The 22,187-nt window shown below is 47.9% G+C and overlaps 2 protein-coding genes across 2 annotated transcripts in view; both read left to right on the top strand.

Annotated features, from left to right (window-relative positions):
• The window catches only part of SLC34A1 (solute carrier family 34 member 1), a 19,610-nt gene extending 11,404 nt beyond the window's left edge, over nt 1-8,206 (top strand). Inside the window, exons 5-12 of the mRNA XM_083486868.1 lie at nt 196-445; nt 921-1,116; nt 1,784-1,879; nt 4,508-4,610; nt 4,760-4,927; nt 5,114-5,230; nt 5,667-5,791; nt 6,495-8,206. Of these exons, the coding sequence (XP_083342994.1) occupies nt 196-445; nt 921-1,116; nt 1,784-1,879; nt 4,508-4,610; nt 4,760-4,927; nt 5,114-5,230; nt 5,667-5,791; nt 6,495-7,034 (1,595 nt within the window). The 3' untranslated portion in view covers nt 7,035-8,206. The remainder of the gene's footprint in view (nt 1-195; nt 446-920; nt 1,117-1,783; nt 1,880-4,507; nt 4,611-4,759; nt 4,928-5,113; nt 5,231-5,666; nt 5,792-6,494) is intronic.
• A 3,319-nt stretch (nt 8,207-11,525) lies between these two features.
• LOC310699848 (alpha-2Da adrenergic receptor-like) lies at nt 11,526-13,932 on the top strand. Its single transcript, XM_083488474.1, has one exon. It carries the CDS (start codon nt 12,085-12,087, stop codon nt 13,288-13,290), a length of 1,206 nt encoding a protein of 401 aa, XP_083344600.1. The 5' UTR covers nt 11,526-12,084; the 3' UTR covers nt 13,291-13,932.
• Nucleotides 13,933-22,187: the final 8,255 nt, after the last annotated feature.

The raw sequence follows: 22,187 nt of genomic DNA, 5'->3' as shown, positions 1-22,187 counted from the left end.
CAGGAGAAATTAGGTTGCATGCTCCCCGCTACTCCGTTCCCTCATTTGATTCTTGTATGTCTACTGGTATCACTGTAGCCATCAATTTGCCTTGGCAGCATTTTCATACTTTGCTGTTATCACAAGGTCTCTTTGAATTTGGCTGGGAGTGGGAGACGGATGAAATCTGAGTGGGATGTGTGCAGAGCTGAGGAGGAAGGGAGAAGAAGACATCACGGGTTGGGGAACCAAAGAGAGGTTGTTTGCTTGAAACCTCACTCTCTTTCTGGTGCCCCAGATGGGGTACGGAGTCAGAGTACCCAGAAGGCACTGTCCTTGCCCTTTCCTTCCTAGTGCTGGAGGTACGTTCCGCCATCCCTATCATTATGGGTTCCAACATTGGCACTTCAGTCACCAACACCATTGTGGCACTGATGCAGTCCGGTGACAGAGATGAATTTAAGAGGTGAGTGTTGTGGTGGGCATGTGACAGGAGCAACCAGTGGGGCTGTTGAAAAGTGGAGATTGGTGTGGGCTGCATCTATGGGATATTTTAGAGAGAAAGCCAGTTGTAGTGCAGCTGACAGAGATGGGTGAAGACCAGGAATTAGGAGGGGATCAGAGGCGCTTGGAAACTTTATGGTGACTGAAGCTCCTGAGGCCCATAGGAAATGACTGGGGCAGTGAGGAACAAGACCATCTTAACAAGGGAGTAACCGTACCTTCGACTGACTGGGTAGGCCGAGTAGACAGACAAAGATCTGGAGTGGATGGGTGGATTGGAGAGAGATTTGGCCATGCAGAGGGAAATTGTTTGGCGACACAATGGTAACATGAAGTATCTGATATTTGGACCGTTGCCCAGTTGAGACCATCCCCATCATTCTCATCCTCGCACTGCTACAGTTTACATCAATGATGCCTTCTCTACTGCCTTTCAGAGCCTTTGCAGGGGCCACCTTACATGACTGCTTCAACTGGTTGTCAGTGCTGGTTTTGCTGCCTCTTGAAGTGGCCAGTGGCTATCTGCACTACCTCACCACGGTGACTGTGGCAACTCTCAACTTCCCCAGTGGACAGGACGCTCCAGAGCTTCTGAAAGTAATCACAAAGCCCTTCACTAGCCTTATTATCCAGGTGTGTGTTGGCAAGTCGTGCGTGGTCTCTTTGGGCTTTGTCATAAGGGAAATAGCCACCTCCCCATGCTTGGGACCCTGGCCATGTCCTTATCCTCCATTCTACCTTCCAGTTCTCTCTCTAGGTGGTGAGTGTCAGGAGCCGAGCCTTTGTCTACATCTAAGGACTGTGGATCTGTTGGTCTCTGTGAAGTTCATACCTTCAATAAATTGTGGGGCTACTGAAAGATAATTATTTGGCTACTGGTAAAGGGTCAATGTCCAAGATGCTGTAAAGCAAAGTAGGAAAAGGGATTTGGTAGCCAATAGTTGAGGGGGAAATGGGGACCCAAGCAAGTCCTGCTTTACTCACTTCAGGTCACAACTCATGCAATGGGAGAAATGTTATTCTCTTATGGTACAAGAGATTGTGATGGGGACAGCCTTGGCAGGGGAAAGCCCAGGCAGGTGTAGCAGACAGTTCCCTAAGAACCCAGCTCAATTCCATAGCTTCAAGCTGATATAAAAATTGCTAGTCTGTTTGTCCAGGATTTCTAAAGAGAACATAAATTTCCAGACACTCCATGCCAGGGGTCTGCTTCTCCTTCTCTTCCTTTTATGGGAAACTTTGGGCTCTCTGTCTCCCATCCCTGACAGCATTTCCATTATCTTTCCCCCTGTTCCCACAGCTGGATAAGTCAGTGATCACCGGCATTGCTACAGGTGATGAGAGTTTGCAAAACAAGAGTCTGATCAAGGTGTGGTGTAAAGCATCAGCTCCACAGGTGAGAGTTCAGGGTGTGTGTGGCCGGGGTGATGCGATGGGAGGGCTAGAAGCAGTAGGGACTGAGTATCAGAATGTGCTGATGGTCCTGGCAGAAGACTTCAAGTCAACGACTCAACATTTAACTGCACAGTCCAGAAATTGATCAATGAGACACCTTTGGGAATTTTGGAGAACAGAGTGTGAACAATTTCCATTTCTGTGCAGGGTTGGAAAGCAAGGTTGCACAGATCCTAGGGCACAATTGTGCTTTTTGGAGACAACAAAGCAGGAATGTTGGGGTGTGAGAGATGACATTGACCCGGTTCGCAGATCCCATTAAACCACCGTTAAAATTAAGCCATGGTTTAATGTGCTGGTTCACAGTATTGAAATCACAGGAGCTTCACTTCTCCCCTGCTCCTGCTGCTACCGTCCCCAGGAAACAAGCCATGATTTGACTTGTCATGTTGTCTTAAGCCAGTGGTGTCCAAACTTTATTCAAAGAGGGCCAACCAAAGTTGTTGAGCTTTTTTTAAGATTAAAGTTGTGGAGGTTTTTTTTAGGATTTTACGCCAGGAAATAAAATGCCACAGGGGCTGGTAACGGAATTTGGACATGCCTGTCTTAAGGCTTCAACCCAAGGACTATGGTCACAGTGCTTAGCCAAAAAGACTGGACTTATGTGGGATGTTAGCGCAAGCTCACAGAAACATTATGGACAGACATGGGAGACAATGCATTAAAATAATCATTATGCATTGCTATCCATTAAGAGCCATGAACAATTAAGTGTCATTTTAAAGATTAATTGATCACTGATGCGAGGTTGACAGGATTTAGAGGTTTTACTAGTGGGTTATCTAGAGCAGTGTTTCCCAACCGGTGTTCCGCGGCACACTACTGTGCCGCGAGACGTTGCCTGGTGTGCCGTGGGAGGGAGGCGAGCGAGTCGGGCGGCGAGAGGCGGGGCGGCGGCGGCGAGGAGAGGCCGCCCAGCGCGGGGCTCTCGCCGTCTGTCTGCGGCTAGTCATCTGCAATGACTAAGGAAGGCAGCGCGGCAGGTTCCCTCCCCCCGCCTTTCTTTCAGAGATTTATTGCTGCGCTGGAGGGAGCAATGGGATCCGGAGGCCCAGAAGGACAAAGGCAGTTGCCCACCAGTCGGGAGGAGTCTCACTCAAATGGGGCATTGCTCAAAGGGGAACGTCTCCCTCAAAAGGGGAAGAATGTGGTTTGCCCATGGGTTGGGGGGGGGGGGAGAAGACACAGCGCCAGCCACCCATCTTTTTCTGAGCTGGCTGCTATTGAGCGGATGGCAAGGGAAACAACTGTGGGAAAGACAGCAACCTCCGGGAAATTCTTGGCGTTGGCCTTAAGGCATTCAGAAGTGTGTGTGTGTGTGTGTGTGTGTGTGTGTGAGAGAGAGAGAGAGAGAGAGAGAGAGAGAGAGAGACCATGTTTATCAGATCTCTCACTTGAATCTGAAACTCTCGAGGGACCCTGTTTTCACACTTTCTAAACATTTTGAATGGATCACTTGTTTAAAATCTCACCACTTTTGTTTATATGGCATTGAAACGCTTTTACTACTGGGCTATGGCAAGAAGTATTGTCTGCAAATCCAACCTTTTGGCTTTCTTTCTTCTTCTTCGGGGTGAGGAGAGTGGAGGTAGGTTGGGGGAAAGTTCCCCAAAACTTTAGAAATACTTCCCCAGTGTATATTCTTGCTTTCTTCCAGTGTCCACTGCTACTTACGGTAACAGGGACACCAAAGCTGGCATTTCCAAAGCAAGACTCGGCCCCAGGCAGGATCCTGCAAAGGTTTTTCAATGCAAACTGTTGCAGGCCACCCCAATCTACAAGTGATGAGAGAATCCAGGGGTTCCAAGTGCTTGCGCAGGTTTTGTTTCCCCAGAATGAAGGTCAGTGGAGACTGTGGTGTCTTTAGAACATATGGTTTTATTTACACATCTATGCAACCTGAGCATAAGATGGAGGGGCTCACAGAATTAACCGATCTTCCTTCTCCGTTATGTATGAGCACCTATCAGACAACTGCAAAATGAAAGACAGTAATCAAAGCTTTGGATCCAGCCCAGAACAAGCATGTCTCTAGGTCTCCAGCTTCCATTCTGCTTCTAGCCCAGCTCACTTACATACAACTCTGAGTACCAAAAACACGCACAATCATTTCTGTTAAAAACAAAACCAGACAATGTAAAATACTTTCTTTGTGTTTATTTGATTCCTATTAAAGAGAATTACTTTATATATAGTCAATATAGGCACAGAGTTAATTTTTTAAACATTTTCTAATGGTGGTGTGCCTCGAGATTTTTTTCATGAAACAAGTGTGCCTTTGCCCAAAAAAGGTTGGGAAACACTGATCTAGAGGCTCTTTGAAATAAGGCAAGTACTGTGGTGGAAACCTGACAAAGGAAGGATGACTGGTGTTGGAATTAGCATTTTAGTATTCTTTTGCCTGCTTGAAATAAGTCGGAATGCACAAAGGAAGTAATTTAGGATGGCTAACTGAAATGGCTAAACAGAGACACCAAATATTAACCATAGAACAACAAGGCCCTTTCTGTGTCAGCATGGGTGACAAAGCGCCTGCATGCGGCTGATGCCTCCCTCCCTTTTTCTACAGATTTCTTCCTTGAGCTCTAGAGGAAGCTTCCTGAACTGCAGCTCCCGTGCCCTATGCAGCCTGGACAGTGCTGGGAACCTCAGCAGGGCTGTGAAAGAGAAATGTAAGAACTGCCAACCCCAGGCAGCAGGACCCTGTTAGAAACAGCAGCTGTACCTGTGCCGTTCCTGTGAGGGAGGGAGAATCATGACTTAGGGCAAGAGGAATTGGATTGTTCCTAATGTACTCTCTGCATCTTGCTCCTTCACCTAGGCCATCACCTATTTGTGGACACCTCTCTGCCAGACTTGGCTGTGGGCCTCCTGCTGCTGGCTGCCTCACTGATTATGCTGTGCACCTGCCTGATCATGCTGGTCAAGATGCTCAACTCTGTGCTTAAAGGCCATGTGGCCAAAGCAATCCAGAAGGTCATCAACACAGGTAGGCTGGCTGAAACCAGGCCCAGAGAGAACTCCTGGCTCCCTCAGTGGATACCCAGCCGTGAGCCAAAGGGTGTGGATTCTAGTGGAGACTCTCTGGGTTCCAGGCCACCAGAAGTTCACTAACTGGGTTCTCATGGCTGAAGCTATTTGTGTATCTCAGTCTTTCCTCCTTGTTCCTGGGCAGATCTGCCATCCCCTTTTGGCTGGGTTGCTGGCTACTTCGCCATGCTTGTTGGTGCTGGAATGACCTTTATTGTACAGAGCAGCTCAGTCTTCACTTCAGCAATCACGCCACTTATCGGTAAGTCAGCATTTACTCTGGTTCCATGGGCAAGATAGAAGGGATGTGTGTGTTTACACAAAAGGAAACTAAAATGGCCAGACTGACAATAAAGCCTGTAAGTCCCGTCTCTCCCACGCGGCCTCTTATGAGGAAGTGGGTCGTTGGATACCTGAATATCACTAACCCAATATAAGCATTTAGAAAGACCAAGGTGTTGCTGTAACTTCTGCTAAACAGTAAGTGATGGTGCTGTGAAGCTCTGGAATCCCTCAGGAAGAAGATGGTCATGAGTAATAGCAGAATATGTCTCTGGCGCTCTTGCAGTGGCACAAAGGCCAGGTCTTTAAAAAGGAATGTTCCCCATTGCCTGTTATCTTGAGTGACTGTTGAGGGGAAAGAAAGTGCTGTTTTCCTGATGGTTTTCTCTCTTTTTTCTTCTTCTTCTGCGGCACAGGCCTTGAGCTGATTAGCTTGGAACGTGCTTATCCACTCACCCTTGGTTCCAACATCGGAACAACCACCACAGCTATCCTAGCTGCCCTGGCAAGTCCAGGAGACAAGATGGCCAGTGCCTTCCAGGTGAGCAGATGCCCTCTCCCTACTTGGGTATGGTGGAATTACTTTAGAAGAGCATACCTTCCAAGCCAAAGGGTGTGTGTGTGTTATGTATACATACACACATATGCATTATATACACAAATGCTGCCAAACAGAATCCACCTTGCACAGTTTGTGCATCCCAGGTCAAATATGGCTGATTTCAGCGATACCCTTCTGGTCTTTTATGTATTTCTGTCTACTGCAAATGCAAATGCAATGGACCTCTGTTTGGGAAAAAGGCAGTATAGAGAAGCAAGAAAACAAACAAACAAACAAACACAGTTTGTCATGACCGCATTGATCTTGGAAGGCCCTGGGTTATTATTATTTATTACATTTATATCCCACCTTTCTTCCAAGGAGCTCAGGGTGGCATATGTAGTTCTCCCTCACCCTATTTACCCTCACAACAACCCTGTGAGGTCAGTTAGACTGAAAGACTGTGGCCAACCCAAGGTCAACCATTGACCTTCATGGTTGAATGTGAATTTCCACTCTTGTCTGTCAGATGTCAATCCAGCACTCTGGCCGCTGCACCACACTGGCTCTTAAAACATGAAGTGGCCCATGGGGAAAGTGGGATTATCTTCTTTACATGCCCTACCTGTTTCAGCCTGGCATGCCATCATTTCTCAGTCTTGCCTCCAGGATGGTTGCTATGTTTCTGTTTTCCCCTCCTCAGATTGCTCTTTGCCATTTCTTCTTCAACATCTCTGGAATCTTACTGTGGTATCCCTTGCCTTGCACCCGTCTGCCCATTCAGATGGCCAGAGCGCTAGGTGAGCAGACGGCCAAATACCGCTGGTTTGCCATCTTCTACCTACTCACCTGCTTCCTGCTGTTGCCATTGCTGGTTTTTGGACTATCCATGGCAGGATGGCAGGTCCTGGTGGGCGTGGCAGCCCCTTTCCTATGCCTCCTGGCTTGTGTGGCCTTTGTCAACGTCATGCAGTCACGAAGTCCCGGCCGACTGCCCCAGTGGCTCCAGAGCTGGGACTTCCTGCCGTACTGGATGCACTCCTTGCAACCCATGGATGAGCTGATCACTAGGGCCATGCTGTGTTGCGCTGGTCGTCGCTCAAGCAGCCAAGAGGAACAGAGTGATTTATCTCCTCAGATTAAAGCCAGTCTCTCAATCACTTCCATAGAGGAATTGTCACTACCACCAAGGCCCTCTCCTCGACTAAATTTACCAGCAGTGCAAAATGCTACCCACCTGTAACCTGTGTTGGAACATCGCCCCATTGCTGCCTGCAGATAGTGGTGCTCAGCAGAAAAGCAATGGTAGACCTGACCTCTGAAAACAAAGTGCACCTGCCACCATGTAGGGAAGGGTGTGTGTGTGTGTGTGTGTGTGTGTGTGTGTGTGTGTGTGTGTGTGTTGAGCTGCAGTGCTGGTGGCTTCATGTGTGACTCTAGCTGTATGACTGCCATGTGTGTATCTGTCTTCCAGCCATTGTGGATTCTTCTGCCACTGTGTATGACCCGGTATTGAGTGTGTGTGTGTCTATAAATGAGCATTCAACTGTTGCTTTAAACATCAGTGTGTATGGCTTGCATCCATGAGTACAAAATTCAGCCTTTGCAGCTGTGTTTGTGTCTCTCAAGGTGAGGGTGTTTTGTGTGCAGTGCATTAGATGCCCTGCCATGAGTTGGTTTGGGAAGTTGAGCAAGGTCTAAGCTTGGGATGTTCTGCATGGAGACAGCAGGGAAGTTCTTCCTGTAGCAGCACTGGGGATTATCCTGTGAAGTATTTTTCAGGATGTGCCACACATTTGCAATATATTAAACATAATTATGTAGTGGTGCTTGGAGATCATTCTCCACCCTCCTCTCCTGACAATATGGTGCCAATAGCCTCTTTGTGACCCCTTGTCTCTCTATGATGGGGGTTCTAGACACTGCTTTAGTAAATATCATCTTTAATTTTAAAAAATTGTTTAGAAGTTTTAAGAAAAGTATTGCTACCTCCCCATTCACATTGCTTTTATATCTGCAGATGAGTTCCGAACATTTTCTAGGTGGACTATCAGGGTTTGGTAGGATGGGAATGGGATGAGATAAGTGGCTTGAAGGGGCTTCTTTCCATGTATCTTTTGTTGTATGACTTCTTGCTTTCAGTCAAAGTGCAAACCACCAAGTCCTGTGTTGTTAAAGAGAATATGAACACTTAAGAAAGTGCTGCCTTGGATGAGAAACCTGGCATGTGATGTGGGCAAATTCTCTGTTTGAGGTTGTCATCAAAATGCTTCTTTTGAGTTCTGAAGCCTGACCCATACTGCCTTAGGAAAATGTACACACAAGGATAAATTAGGAATGCCTGTGGGTTTTTTTTAATGCTTCTAATTGTTCTATACCTCACTAAATAAATTTCTTTTCATTGAAGTTTCAGAACTGGCTGTGTGGTTGAGTGTCTTTTAGACTAATTTGAGTTGTTCCAGGCAGCTGCATTTTTTCTTCTTTAGATGTTCCCATGCCCCTTTTTCACACGTACCATGTGCTCTCCTCAAGAGAATCAGTCTAAGCCACCTACCCACTTCATCACATACCCTTATATCACCACCGAATAGCCAAGGTTCCTTCTCTTTTTGCGGTCTCCAGCACTGGCAGCACCTTTGAACTGCAGTCCTATGATTCAGAAATGCATTTTCCTGTTGTTCCATTTGATTGTTCAGGTAGGGTTTCCAGAGGTAAATGTCAAAAATAATGGATGCTTTGGAGCTGTAGCTTTTGTGTTTGCTCTTTATGACAGCTATGACTATGAGTGCCATAGTAAAAGGAACATCTATTATAATCTTATGTGTCCCCACTCCCCCAACTGATGGGATGTTCCAAGGGTGCCATTACTTGATTTGGCTTCCTTTGGAGGAGAAAGAGCACTTTGGGGGCTGGTTCAGACAGAATGGGAAAGTATGTGAATGAGCCACAGTATGTCTCACACTTGTGTGCTCTCCATCTCTCATTCCCATAAGGAGATAAGAAAAGTCTGCTTCCAGTTTAAAACTAACCACAGTTTTCTGTCTGAACTTGGGAAACTGTAGTTTGTTTAAACTATGGTCAGTGAGAACAAGCCAGGATCATAATGTGGTTTGTGATAAATCGTAAGTTTGCTTTTTTAATTTGGAAGTCATTCAATATTGCAGTTAGTTTTAAAAAGTGGAAACTTCTGATCTCTTCAGTCACAGAAAAGGAGGAAAGGAAAGAGGAAAGTCTGCAGAAGCTCGCCTCCACTTGTTCATGTCCAAACTAGGCCATGATGCTTTTATAATATTTGCTTTGTTTATAAATATGCAAGCAGATAATAAGTGGAGGTAAAGTGGTGCACCGTCAGAAACTAAGCTATAGTTTGGCTTAGTATTATGTCTGAACCCAGGCTTGTTGTTTGTCTCACTTCAGACAAATGATGAGCTGTAACCAAGGTTTGTTCTTGGCTTACCACTTGTTGCTTGTTTGTTTGTTTGCTTGACTTAAATCCCTAAAATAACCTAAGGAAGTTTACATAAGGAAAATTTCCCATCCCCTTCTCACCCTTATAACCGCTTTTGAAGGGCAAGGGTCCCTCCTTGGTCAGTATGGGCTAAGACCAGGTCTTTATGCAGCTGGAACTTGCCAGAACTTAGTTCTGGCACCTCTCAGGTGGGCGCCATTGCCATTATAAGAGAACAAGGGTTCTTGGTGAGTTTAGGCACAGCTTTTTCTAGAAAAATAGTGCTGGCTAAGGCATAGTGGTGGTGGGAAACTTTGCTTCTTTGAATTCCCTTGTTTAATTTATCATAGGATTTGAGTCTGAGCAGTGCCTCAGTTTCTCAGCAGTTCCACCTGCACCCCAGCCCATAATGTTCAAGAGGTTCCCAGATACTCCAAGCAGTTTTTCAGGAAGATGCAGAAAGAGGGCATGAAAGTTTCCTTCCATGAGCTTCCTTACCTTAGGATCCATGCCAGTATTATTAATTGCTTGTGGAGCAGTTCTGGGAAAATCAATATTTAATGCAGAGTATGAATAATTCCATGAGATCTTCTGCCTTGCGGATACTCCATGGAACAGTTGCTATAAATTGCTCAGACTCTTGGCAGACAGCTCTTTAAAATGCTTACCTGTGTGTTTATGTGTGTCATATTTTAAGTTTTAACTTAAAAACCCCTTATTTGGGGCTGATCATGCATAGTTTGCAATGCCCCAGACTGCATCTTTTGGGAACCAGGAACAGACATGGCCACTGGATGGCAATGCTGAGCTGAACAGAGATTGGAACAGAGTTTTAGCTCTGCATTGAGCAGGCAAAAAGACTTGGGATTCATGGCGTGACTCCCGGAAGAGCCCAGGTGGGCTTCTGGCCACCCAGTGAGAAAGAACTGAGCCGTTTCAGGTCCCTGTCTTTCTTTATAAAGATGGAAGAGCATTGGCTCGGAAGAACAATGGCGTTCCAGCAGAATTTAGGAGAGAAAGATTTCCATGTCTACTTACCTTCAGCTAGTGGCTGATCATCAGGAACCTCTGCACCTGGAGCCTTTAAATGAACCATTTCATAGGTAAGCATAGGAATATGTGGTAGACTAGTTAAAATGGTGCATCTGAGCATGTTCTCATTACTGAGTAACCGCAGCCACAAATGCAGAGACACACTAACTGCAGGTTCAGGGTTGGTTTCCAGTGCTGGATATACGGGTTAGTTTGCATTCTATGGTGGTTCTAAAAGAAAAGACAGTGGTGTGTGAAGAGCTACTGACTGGGAATTCTTCTTCATTAAATCTCTGTGTACAATAACATATTCACACTATACAAATACATTTTTTAAAAATAAGCCAATTATACACCTGTGATGGAGACATTATAAATAGTAAATTATTTTATTTTATCCTTTCTTACATTTGCTTAGGCTTTATTATAATGTCATCTGCTCCATTCCCAGCTATCCCAAATCCTCTTTTTCACAATTCACCATTGTTACACAACCACTATGTTCTTTGTAATTTCCATATTTCTTTCCATTCTTGCCTGTTTGTCACTTGGTCCCATAACTTACAGTTCCCAAGCCTCTGCGAACCTGGTCCTTGTTATCTTGTTAAAAATAGACATCACTTGGGACTTTCCTCCAGCTATCACCCCTGACCACTGGCCAAGCTGGCTGGGACAGATGGGAGTTGGAGTCCAACAACATCTGGGGTAGGGAACTACAACTCCCTTCTTCCCTGACCATTGCCTATGCTGGCTGGGGTTGGTTGGGGAGTTGTCATTCAACAGCAGCCAGAAGCCACCAAGATTGGGAAGGCTGTATTGGGACAGTAAAGAAGAAAGAGAAACATCATCTGCCCTGGCACAGGTGAGAGCTTTACTGGATGGTTGTCCACTATCACTGGTGGGACCTAAACAAGGAACTTCCCCTCTGGTGGCTCATGGAAAAGTTGGGACCCTCTCTCAGTCAGTAGACTCAGAGGTAAGTCGCACCAGATCAGATGGATATATGCCTGAGTTTAAAAAGTTTAGGATCTGGGTTGTAGGCGGCTAAGCATAGCCCTTCCCCAGCCCTTTCCTCCTTGTGTGTGTGCACGCCTGCCAGGTGCTCTGAGCCTGGGTGAGGGAGGAAAGCTCCCTCTCCTGGGCTCTTAGTGTTGGCAGCAAGCAGCCTCTCCCACCAGCTGGAGCTGGCTGGGCGCCTGTAGGCCAGCCAGCCAGCACTGCCTGCCCCTCCCTTCCCTCCCCCCAAGGGATCTGCTCAGAGGCCGGATGCAAAGAGGCTCAGAGCTGGAGCAGCTCTGCCGGGCTTCACACCACTGCAGGGAGAAGGAAGAATCAGCAGGCAAGAAGAAAGGGGTGTACTCTGCACATACCCACCGCTTTGCCTTGGACATGCTTAGTATCAAGCGGAAGCCAAGGGATTGAGGCCATCTGTGGACTGTTCTCTGAGGGAACTGTGCATCTTCTAGATCTGCTGCCTGGGGGCACTAGATTTACCTATATGCCCTGAACTGCGCTGAAATCCACTATAGTGTTCCATGGGACATCACACTTGGAGATCTACCATGCTTCACTGGAACTTGTCGTTTTGCTTTAGTGTCTGATGTGCTGCGCCAGGATCTTTTGGGCCTCCCCACTGCTGTGCTGTTGAGCCTCACAAGGTAGGATGGTGCCAGGTGAGAGGAAGGCTGCTGGGCCCGTCCTTTTCTGGACCTGTGACCATGAAATAGAGCCTTGTGAGTAGGCCCGGGTGAGACTTGGGAGCCTGTGAAGCTTGCACAGGTAGCTTTGGGCACCCCCATGGCCTGGTCTGGGGATGCATGGTATGGAGCCACAGCAAAATGGATCTGGCAATCAGAGTGACCAGGCACCCGCTGAGCTCCCGCACTCACCTCTTGGCATGGCACTCATCCTGGTGGCCGTGCTGGTCATGGCACTTGTGACCCTACTGGGGAACGTGTTGGTAGTGCTGGCTGTGTACACCAGCCGGGCCCTCCGGGCCCCGCAGAACCTCTTCCTGGTGTCTCTGGCTGTGGCAGACATCCTGGTGGCCACCCTTGTCATCCCCTTTTCCTTGGCCAATGAGGTCATGGGCTACTGGTGCTTTGGCGGCTTTTGGTGCAGCCTCTACCTGTCGCTGGACGTGCTCTTCTGCACCGCCTCCATCATGCACCTCTGCGCCATCAGCCTGGATCGGTACTGGGCCGTCACCCGTGCTGCCCGGTACAACCTCAAAAGGAGTCCCCGGAGGGTCAAGTGCATGATTGGGGCTGTCTGGGCCATTTCTGCCTTGGTGTCCTTGCCACCGCTTTTCAAGTCAACGCACCAGGACCAGCTGTGCTTGCTGCACGACGACACCTGGTACGTACTGGCGTCTTGCACTGCCTCGTTCTATGCCCCCTGCCTCATCATGGTCGCTGTCTACTGCCGGATCTACCACGTGGCCAGGCACAGGAACTCGGTGGTCATTGCTGCGAGACGTGTCTCCTACCCCAACCTTATCACTGCAGCCAAGTGCGACGCCCGCAGAGTGAGCACCCAGCACCCCGGGGAAGCACAGAATGCAGGCTTGGAGCATGACCAGCTTCCCCACCCCCAGCCTAGCTTGCCCCGGCTCTCTCGGCAGTGGAGGGCAGAAGAGATTGGCAACAGTGCCAGGTCACAGAGGACCCCCAGGCTTTCCTGGTCAGTTCCCTCTAGCCGGCAGCAGCGCAGGAGCAGGGACATGTCTGTCTCCACCAACCGGCTGGTGCAGGCAAGAGAACGCCGGTTCACCTTTGTCCTGGCTTTCATCATTGGGGCTTTCGTGCTCTGCTGGTTCCCGTTCTTCTTCACATACAGCCTCGAGTCCGTGCTCGGGGAAGGCTGCTGCATCTCCAAGCCTCTCTTCAAGTTCTTCTTCTGGATTGGCTACTGCAACAGCAGCTTCAACCCCATCATCTACACCGTCTTCAACCGGGACTTCCGGCGGGCCTTCCAGCAGCTTCTCTCCCGTGCCGACCCACTTACATGCAGGAAGTGAGGACTCTTCTGATAGAGGGCTGTTTGGGGAGGTGGAGAGAGGTGTTGGCGTGCAGGCTGGGGTTCTGGGGCCTGTGTACAAAACATCATCCTGTGGCAACAGGTTGAGGCTGATGAGCGAGATAATATCGCTGCTGGTTTTGTGCTGAAAAAGCTCCTGCTAAAGTGGTAAATCTGTGGCATGAGTGGCACAGGCAGCCAGACATTTGTGACATGAAGGGCTGGTGGGCCTGGTTATGGCACAGAGAGTCAGGCTTACACATGCCCTGCCTACCTCTCCTGTACTGCTTACCAGTCCAATAGGCCAGAGGCCAAGCACTGGTGCATTGAGGGACAGGAGTAGACTGCTTATGGGGCAGTGGAGTAGTGGTAACTTCTGAAGTGCAGGTGTGCTGTTCCTGGCAACCCTTCAGCCGAACAATTTTTGGCTGAGGCTGACATTTGGCCTCAGTACCTCACCAGCTTCTTTAACCTCTCCATCTGCTCCTTCGTTTAAGATATCCAATCTGATGAAGAGTTCTAGTGGACTCGAGAGCTTGCTCACTATCTTGTGACATTTGGTTGGTTATTTAAAAAAGGGACTTTGACTTTTTTCAAAAATAAAAGTGTTGACTTAACTCTTAATCATGCATATGAAATGAAATCTACCTCTTTCTCTGCTTGGTTTATTTAGTAGGTAGCTGTATTGTGCAGGGGGCGGGGGGAGTGTACACAGAAGATTGGCAAATGGCACCCCAGTGATGACATCATCATTCTGGTAATGACATAAGGGGTGTAGACTTCATATTTGCCCATCCCTGCTTCACTGCTCCAAAACAGTGGTACTACTCCTACTTTCACCTTACCTTATGGCAGACCTGCTAAAACATTTGCCCATCATCACAGTAAATTAAGCAGATGTGTGCTTTGCATTTTGCTACCTTGGTTTAGGACTGCCAAGTTACAGATCCCAACAACCATAGAGTTGTTCATGAATCCCTGAAATATGCTCTCTATTCCCAAAAGCGTTCTAGCCCACAAAAGCTTTGCTGCACGCCTTTCTCCCAGCTGCTCTGCGGTAAGGAAAAGGAGAAGGTCTGCCTTGGAAGAGATTCTGTGAGGTGACTTGCTTCTGTATTGGGGATGGAGACATACAACGGATCCCTCTCAAATGCTTTTCCTGCCTCAGGTCAGTGGCATTTTGAGGGAATCATGGGCATAAGTAATAATGTAAAAATGGCCTTTCTGAATCAGGCTAAATATCCATTTAGTGCAGGGGGTAGATAACTTTTGTTCTGCCAGGGCCACGTTCCCTCATGAACAGAATCTGTTGGGGACTGCATGTCAGTGGTGGGCAGGACCAGAGTGAAATGTGGATGGGGCCATCTCTCTCTCTCTTTCCCCTCTTTTCCATCTCCTCCCACCCCAATCAGGGGCCTGCTGAAGGAGGGTTAGATAGCCCATGCAGGAGTTCACAATGGGTCATTTGCAGAGGGCTTTTGAAATTAGATTGAGCCCCCCTCCCCATTTTCCCAGATTGCCCACCCTTGATTTAGTGGACCAGTCCTCTATATGTAAACCTTGGCCATCCAGATGCCCCGAGAAGCTTGCAAACAGACCATGGTGGCGACAGCCCAGCCCATTTGGCCTCAGTATCTAGTAGCCAGAGGCATTACCTCTCCCTCTGAATGTTTCTCTGTCACCTTTGGGCCTGAGAGGCTGGGGTTTGGGCCTACACCTTCCCAGAGAGAGCAGCAATAAAGAGACGTCAGGCAAAGTCACTGGTGACCTGAGGGCACCATGTACTGGAGCTGAAGTACTTGAGCAAAGGATCAGCGTGTTCTAGTTCACTCTCCCCACTCTGTGTCCCCCCCCCAAGAGTGACTTTGCAGAAAAGAAGACTTTTCTCTCAGTTGTGCACAGTGCGGAGTTTCCTTCCGGCAAGGTCAAGGTTGGTGCTGGTGGGACCCATGGAATTGCTGTGTCTCCTCTGCCTGCCCCCTTTGTTCAGTAATCACGTGTTTTAGTTTTGGGATGTCTGCCTCTGCCTCAGTTAGTCTGTTTTGCTGATCCGAGGGGAGCTGGGCAAAGCTAAGAGGGAGGCCGGGTGCTGAATCAGCCATCTGGCTCTGGGAAACAGATATTTACCTCTGATCCCACTGCTGGTCAGATGCCAGCTACTGAAAAGTGGGTTTCCGCTGGCCAGCCACAGGGAGCAAAGCTCTGGGGATATTTGGCTTTGTGGGGGTGAAATCCCTTGTTTCCTGCACGAAATGACAGTTATTGGGTGTTTGTGTTGCTCCCCCAGCTGTGTTTCCTCCACTATTTAGAGTTGTAGTCAGGAGAGGATCCAGTATTTCAGGTTGGGGAAAACGTTTTGCCTGCAGCCAACTACTTGGGGGATCTCTGGCTATATGTCTTATTTGAGTTTGTAGCAATTAGTTCCGCAGGTTGGAGCTGGTGCCACAACGCAGCGGCCTGCTCTTTGTAGTGCACCTAACCCAACTATCAATTCCAGGCGCCTACTTCCTATTCCTCAACACACAACATAGTTCCAAACATCACCACCCCTTGAATGTTGGGCTGGCCTCAGGTACCAGGCTGCTGCTGTATAAACAGACTGTATAGCTAGAATTTCCTCTTTCCCCTGACCTTTTGATAGCTATGTGCCAGGCAAGCATTCAACAGATGTAGCTTTTCCAGGCATGGTGAGAAGGGGAAGCTATACTTACTCAACTTCTGCTTTTTCTGTTAAAGTGAGTAGAGTCTCTCTAAGGGAGAGTGGGGAAAGGTGCCAACCTTAGTACTGAAGGCAGTGTCCGAAGTTGCACTTTCTACTGACAGGCCCTCTGGTGGGTTTTTTGTGATTCCCCTTAACTGGGTGCCTGGTGTGTATTTGAAAGTTTTACATGTGTAAATTGCTTTCCTATCAACCTGCCTCTTCCATGTTTTCTAGTGATCCTATGGTTGGCTAATGTAAGAACCAAGCCTCAAATTCTCAGCAGATATAAATTAACAATGATGAACACCAGTCTCTTACCACACATACATACACATCAATGCGGGAACAGGACTGCATAGTTAGTCCCCCTAACTTTACCTATTATCTAACTATACAGACAAACAAATTAATAGCTCACACAAAAACATCTTCCCAGAAAACAGCAACTCAAGGGTGGTGGCAAGGCAGGAAGGTTTCCATGGAGACAGGCCCTATTAATCCTGTTAGTAATCTACCCCAGTTCCAGCAGCTTAGAAGGGGGCAGCTGGTGCCTGGCTGTTATCAGCTTGGCACTTTCCCCCCTGACAGAGCCTTGGTGGGTTCTGTTCTCATGTATTGATTGCCCACTTGGGTACCACGGTGCAGAAAGGCCTAATAATAAAATGTTTGTCTCTAAAACTGCAAGGTACCTGGCACCATGGGTCAGCCTCCCCATTTTACATCGGTTTATCTGTCACAAGCATCTTCCATGTGCACAGATCAAAATTTCCTGATGTTTCTAGTCAGGACACAGGGGTAGATTGGAAATATCTCCCAGTTTTCATCTTTCACTTCCGCCTTCCAAGCGTTGCTGAAAGGTGCCAGTGGCTCATCTTCTGTGTATATGTTGGACATACAACGTCCCCCAAGTGTCAAAGATCTGCCCTAGATATGGGCCAAACCCATGTAGCCATACCTGAAGGATCTTCTTTCCCAATTAACCCCCCGCCCTGATTCCACAGGGTTGGAAAATGGGGATTGTTCCTTGTACTGAACATCACGGGTGATCCTTTCGAGGCATCTTGGGCATCTTCACAAACATGTTCTATGAAGCAGGTCACACCGCAACAGAAGGCAAATAAGGTAGCGTGTGATGCTGGCATTCAAAAAATTGCTTTGACTTTTTACATTGATTTTAGATTACCACCAATAAAGCAGGCAATGCAGCAGCTATAGCTTCCCTTGACCGTTCGTACTCTAAGCAACCATCCACCACAACCACCTGCGTAGCAAGCAAAGATTCCAGGTGTGCTGCACAGCAGGTTAGTTGATGTGGGGAGACCCCCCTCTCAGACTCACTGATGTGGTCCAAAGGAAAGCACAGCAATACATTTGGCACCAGCTTGGCTGCAGGAGTTTCTGGAAGGAGGCATACAAGGCTCCATCCAACCGCCTTAGGGACTCCACTCTGAATTTGTGTAGGGTTTACTCCTCAGCCTTTCCTTCTCCTGAAGACATTCCACAAGGCAGTGGAGGTTTAGGATCAGAATTTTCCGTTTCCTAGATGGGCTATCTTCCCAGATTGATGAGCCCCATCTGCCTCTTGCTTCCCTCTACTACAGCATGTGCAGAAACCACCTTCTTGACTGTTGTTCCCACTATTGGTCTCGTTCACTCAATTTGCTAGAGGCTGTCTTCGTATGTAGGTCCTTAACTCCCCAAGGTTTTGAGACCATAGAATCATAGAAACATAGAGTTGGAAGAGACCACAAGGGCCATCGAGTCCAACCCCCTGCCAAGCAGGAAACGGCTCCCCTCACCCGTTTTAGCTGACCAGTCGAAGCTATTTCCCAGGGTTTGATGGCTGTCGTATGCTGACTGCTTCTAGGAGCCACAGTGCAGGGTGGGGACAAAAGGTGAACGAACTACCCCAGAAAGAGCACAACGTGCCTCCCACCAGCAATAGCTGCCTATTCTATTTTTCCCTCTCCGAGGATATTTATGTGTCTTTCTGTTGCAGGAAGTTCTGTCACTGAAGAAAAAATAGATCCAGACCAACTGCTCTGCTCTGGGGGTTTTGAGTGCCCCTCTAAATAAGTGTTCCAAGACCTGCTTCCTCTTTGAAGCCTGGTGTGTTGGGAATAAATGACCCTACATCCCGGGCAATAGGGGAGGGCCTCAGCGGGGTTGCATTCAAATTCTTGTGTCAGTAAGCCCCTCCCACTCTGCATCTCTGAGCGGCAGCCAGCTGCCCTAGGGGACAATAGGACTGGAAATGGCTTTGATGTCTGAATGGAGGGATGGGCCCCCAGGGAGCTGTATAGTTAATGATTGTGCAAGGAGGTAGGAAGAGCAATATGTTCTCAGGATGTTTCTTGGGTGCCCCTTGACCCTCTTGTTATTCTCACACCCCCTCCTTACTCTCTGCAATTTCCCTGTAGAGGTGTCAGTTTGGAGAAAAGGATGTCCTGAGCTGAGCCTTCCTGCTGTCTCAAAGCTGGAGACAGGAGAATTTCACTGCACTAACTGAGCTCTTCTTTGGACTTCATTCCCAGGCAGAGGTGGATTGAGGGGATCATGACTGGTTGCACTGCACTGGACACTGAGCCTAGGGGATGCTACAGGGCACCATAAATGTGACATAGTGAATTGAGCAGAACGGAAGGCGAGAGGCAAAGGGCGCTGAATTCTGGCCTGACACAGGGTGCCACTGAAATTCGAAAGACCCAAGTCTAGCCCAGTCCTATGTTTCCAAAAGTTATGGAAGTTTAATGCCCCCATTTGGGGTGGGGGAGAAACTGGATTCAGTTTGCACTTAAAGGTGAACCTATCAGATGTGCACTTTCTGAAGCAGTTCACACACCGGAAGAAAATTCACACTTCTCCAAATTTTGCAGTGCTGTTCTTTAGCCAAGTAGTGTGTAAAGAAATGCATGTACTAGGGTGATATGTGAACAAAAATGCTTGCATTAATGAAAATAACTTATAAAAATGCACTGTAGTAGGCAGTGTTATTTTTCTAGAAAAAGAGGTGCCAGAACTCACCACAGGAGAAGCTGAAAACTACTTGGACCCGTGCTTTCTAGGCACAGGACCAGCGGAAGTGTGGACTCTGAGGGAGCAGGAGCTGAGCTGATACGGAACCTGTTTGTGCAAAATTTCCATCCTGGCTCAGCAGATGAATGTAGCCAAGCTGCAACTAAGGCCTTGGAGATGGGGGAAGGTGGGGGGCGCTGAGAGGATTAGGGGACAGAGGAGGGTGAGTCTGCTCATGAGCTAGGATGGGAATCTCAAGCCAGGCTGGCCGGGCTGCTTGGCTCAGACACGCAGAGGCCAGAGGCTGACTAATTTCCCCAGCTTTGTGGCTCAAAATAGAAAAACTTGAAACATTGACCCTTCACCCATCTAAAAACAGCTGTTGGCGCCATGGGAGCTGGATTCCACAAGGCCCAGGGCCCAGCTCCAAACTTCTGCACTCCCTTTAGCTTCCAAGCCCAGTGATGCTGTGCGATAAGGAGCCAGGCCCAGAACCATCAGGCACCAGTTCTCAAGGAGACGTTGGGCCAAACATCCATCATAGCTGTGGTCTGGCACAGCCTCGTAGGGGGTGGGGGAGCGGGTTTGATGGTCTCCACTCTCTTCCTGTGGCTCTGAATAGAATCTGCAGCCAGCATTCCTCGGTAACATTTCCAGCGCTCAGGAACAGTGATCGAGGCTGGAGGCAGGCCGCGGTTTCCCGCCCCCACCCTGACCCAAGAGTTGGAAGTGGCTTGAAAAATGGGTTGCTGCTGCTGATTTGTTGCCCCTGAAAATAGGTTCTGAAGAGTGTCCCCCCCCCCCCCCGTTTTTAAAGCCCGTTGGATTGGAGCAGCACAGGAGTGGGGTGGATCTATCCATGGAAAACGATGCGTGTTTCATGCTGCTTCCAAATCTTTGCAGGAGGACTATAGCTCAGTGCGCAGTAAAGTACATGCAAAATTGTAAGCCCTGGCTACACATGGTCTCCTAGCTAGTCCACCTAGGGTAACTTGAGCCACACAGGATAATGCTGGCAGTACCAGGGATTCAGGGGGCAAAACAGCCACAAAGTCATAGGTGGAGAGGTATTGTCAAAGCAGCTGAGTTGATTTTAATGCCAGACAGATCCCTGGAAGGTGTTGAAAACAGACTGTCCTATCATTGTGTCTGTAAAGAGACTTTGGACCTCCTCCACATGTTTAGACAAAAGACAGCAGACTTATGCCTTGATGGGATGGCTCTGTGTGAACTTTGCTTTCACAATATTGATCTGATTTGTTGGCAAGCCCAGCATAGCCTGTCCTGGCATAGAGTAGCACTGCCACATCTTTATAGAGTTTTCATAGAATCAGAATTGTAGAGTTTGTCTAGTCCAACTCCTTGTAATGCAGGGATTTAGGATGCCTTAGGCAGAACCTGAAGACTAGGCACCCCAAATTCTATGGCACATAGTCTGGCTTTCTGTTAAAAACGTTCAGGGATTGACAGACAGATATATTCAGAGCTGGTTACCAGAGGTCTGTCTTATCACAGGCTTGAACATCATGCAAGATTGTGCAGGCATATCTTGTACATATAGGTTAGAATTATTTGCTAGTCAGAAATGTAAGTTTTCAGTTACTGTTGTGTCAAAGACATACGTGAGCCTCAATTAATGGTGATTTGTACACACAGTTATGTGTAAAACATGGGTCCCTTGGCAGCCTGGTTCCTTGTAGCACACACATTTCTCAAGGAGACATGAAGTCAGGGATGAGGAACCTGTGGCTGTCCAGATGTTGATGGACTCCAACTCCCATCAGGCCCAGCTTGCATTGCCCATGATCAAGGATGAAGAGACTTGTAGTGCAGCAACATCTGAAGTGCTACAGGTCTTAACATCCCTACGTTAAGGAGAATGAGCCAGCTCATCCTGGCTGTGAGTCCTGGAAGACCTGCCCCCTGCCTTGCAGGTCTTTTTCCACCTGGCCTGGGAGGGGAGGGCCCTGACTGACCCCAGCTACAAAAGCTGAGGCTGCCAAACAGACTGTTGCACTGGGGTTTTGTTTAGAGGGGGAGGGAGGTTGTTGCTGTTATTGATCTTTATTTCTTACAGGTTTTTTTTAGACACAGGAATGCCAACAACAATGAAATCTTTTAGATCTTGCGATAAATGTGGAAACTGTTTAATTTCGTTAGTGCACTTTTTATTGTTTACAACTACTTTTGTTATGTTTGTAATTAGGTGGGGTTTTTTCCATGTCGTGAGCTGTTTTGAGCAGGGTGTTAACTATGGAAAGGCAGCATACAAATAAAATGATGAGATGAGATGAGCCCTGAGACACGTGCTGTGCCATGCCCTGTATAATGCTATGGTTCTCTGCCAGGGTATGAACATGTAGTTGAAAAGGGCACAGTGCAGTGTACTATGTACTTTCTTCTGAGAATATAAGTTCTGTAACAAACTCTTTGGTCCTTCTGCATCGTGCACATAGCACTTGCAGGTTTATTTTTCCAGCTGGTCTCTGTCACTGTGTCCCAATTTCTATGCTGCTTGAATCCTGGTAGGCTGAGCAGGCCCTTACTTGTCATCCCACCAATCTCTGGGCTTTCTTACCTAGTGTATGTCATAAAGTGGTGATAGAAATTATGTTCAATGAGTTTCCTAGTCTGTCAATGCAAATTTGCCGCCCATGCTCTGGAGTCTCTTACTGGAGATAGTGTGGACATGGGCTGCCCTCTGGTGTTCAGAAATTAATAAATCTTCTATTCCCCCCAACATGTTTTTGTTTATTTTTTCCTCTTGGGGGAGCATGCACAAGATACTAACAGCTCAAATTAGGCCTGTGATCTTAGCACTCCTTTCCTACAGTTTGAGCGGCCATGGGCTTGGCCACAGGACAACAGCTTCCCTAGCTCTGTGAGCATTCAAAACCACACCTTCCCCCTCAAGAATAATGCAGAGGGTGTTGCCTGGAGCTGAAGAATATGGGCTGTAGGGCGGAGGTGGGAGAAACACGCCAGTGTTCTGTGAGGAAGATGGAAGTGAGGAGGAGAAATGTGAAGTGTTCAGGGGAGAAGGCAAGACAAAGAGCATGAAAACAGTCTTAGTGGAGATGAGGGGTAATCAGCTGGACCAATCAATGTCAGGTAGCATTAAAATCCCAGGTAGCATTTCCTCAGAAATGACAGTACCCATATTGGACAACTGACAATTTCCC

Source organism: Podarcis liolepis (assembly GCF_965112155.1).
Source record: "Podarcis liolepis genome assembly, chromosome: 2".
Taxonomy (NCBI): Eukaryota; Metazoa; Chordata; class Lepidosauria; order Squamata; family Lacertidae; genus Podarcis; species Podarcis liolepis.
The sequence above is the reverse complement of the archived record's forward strand: the minus strand, read 5'-3'. Positions and strand labels throughout refer to the sequence as shown.

Bases quoted from the DNA above. Each gene is read 5' to 3' on its own strand.
- LOC310699848 (XM_083488474.1), top strand. From the start codon at position 12,085: ATGCATGGTATGGAGCCACAGCAAAATGGATCTGGCAATCAGAGTGAC.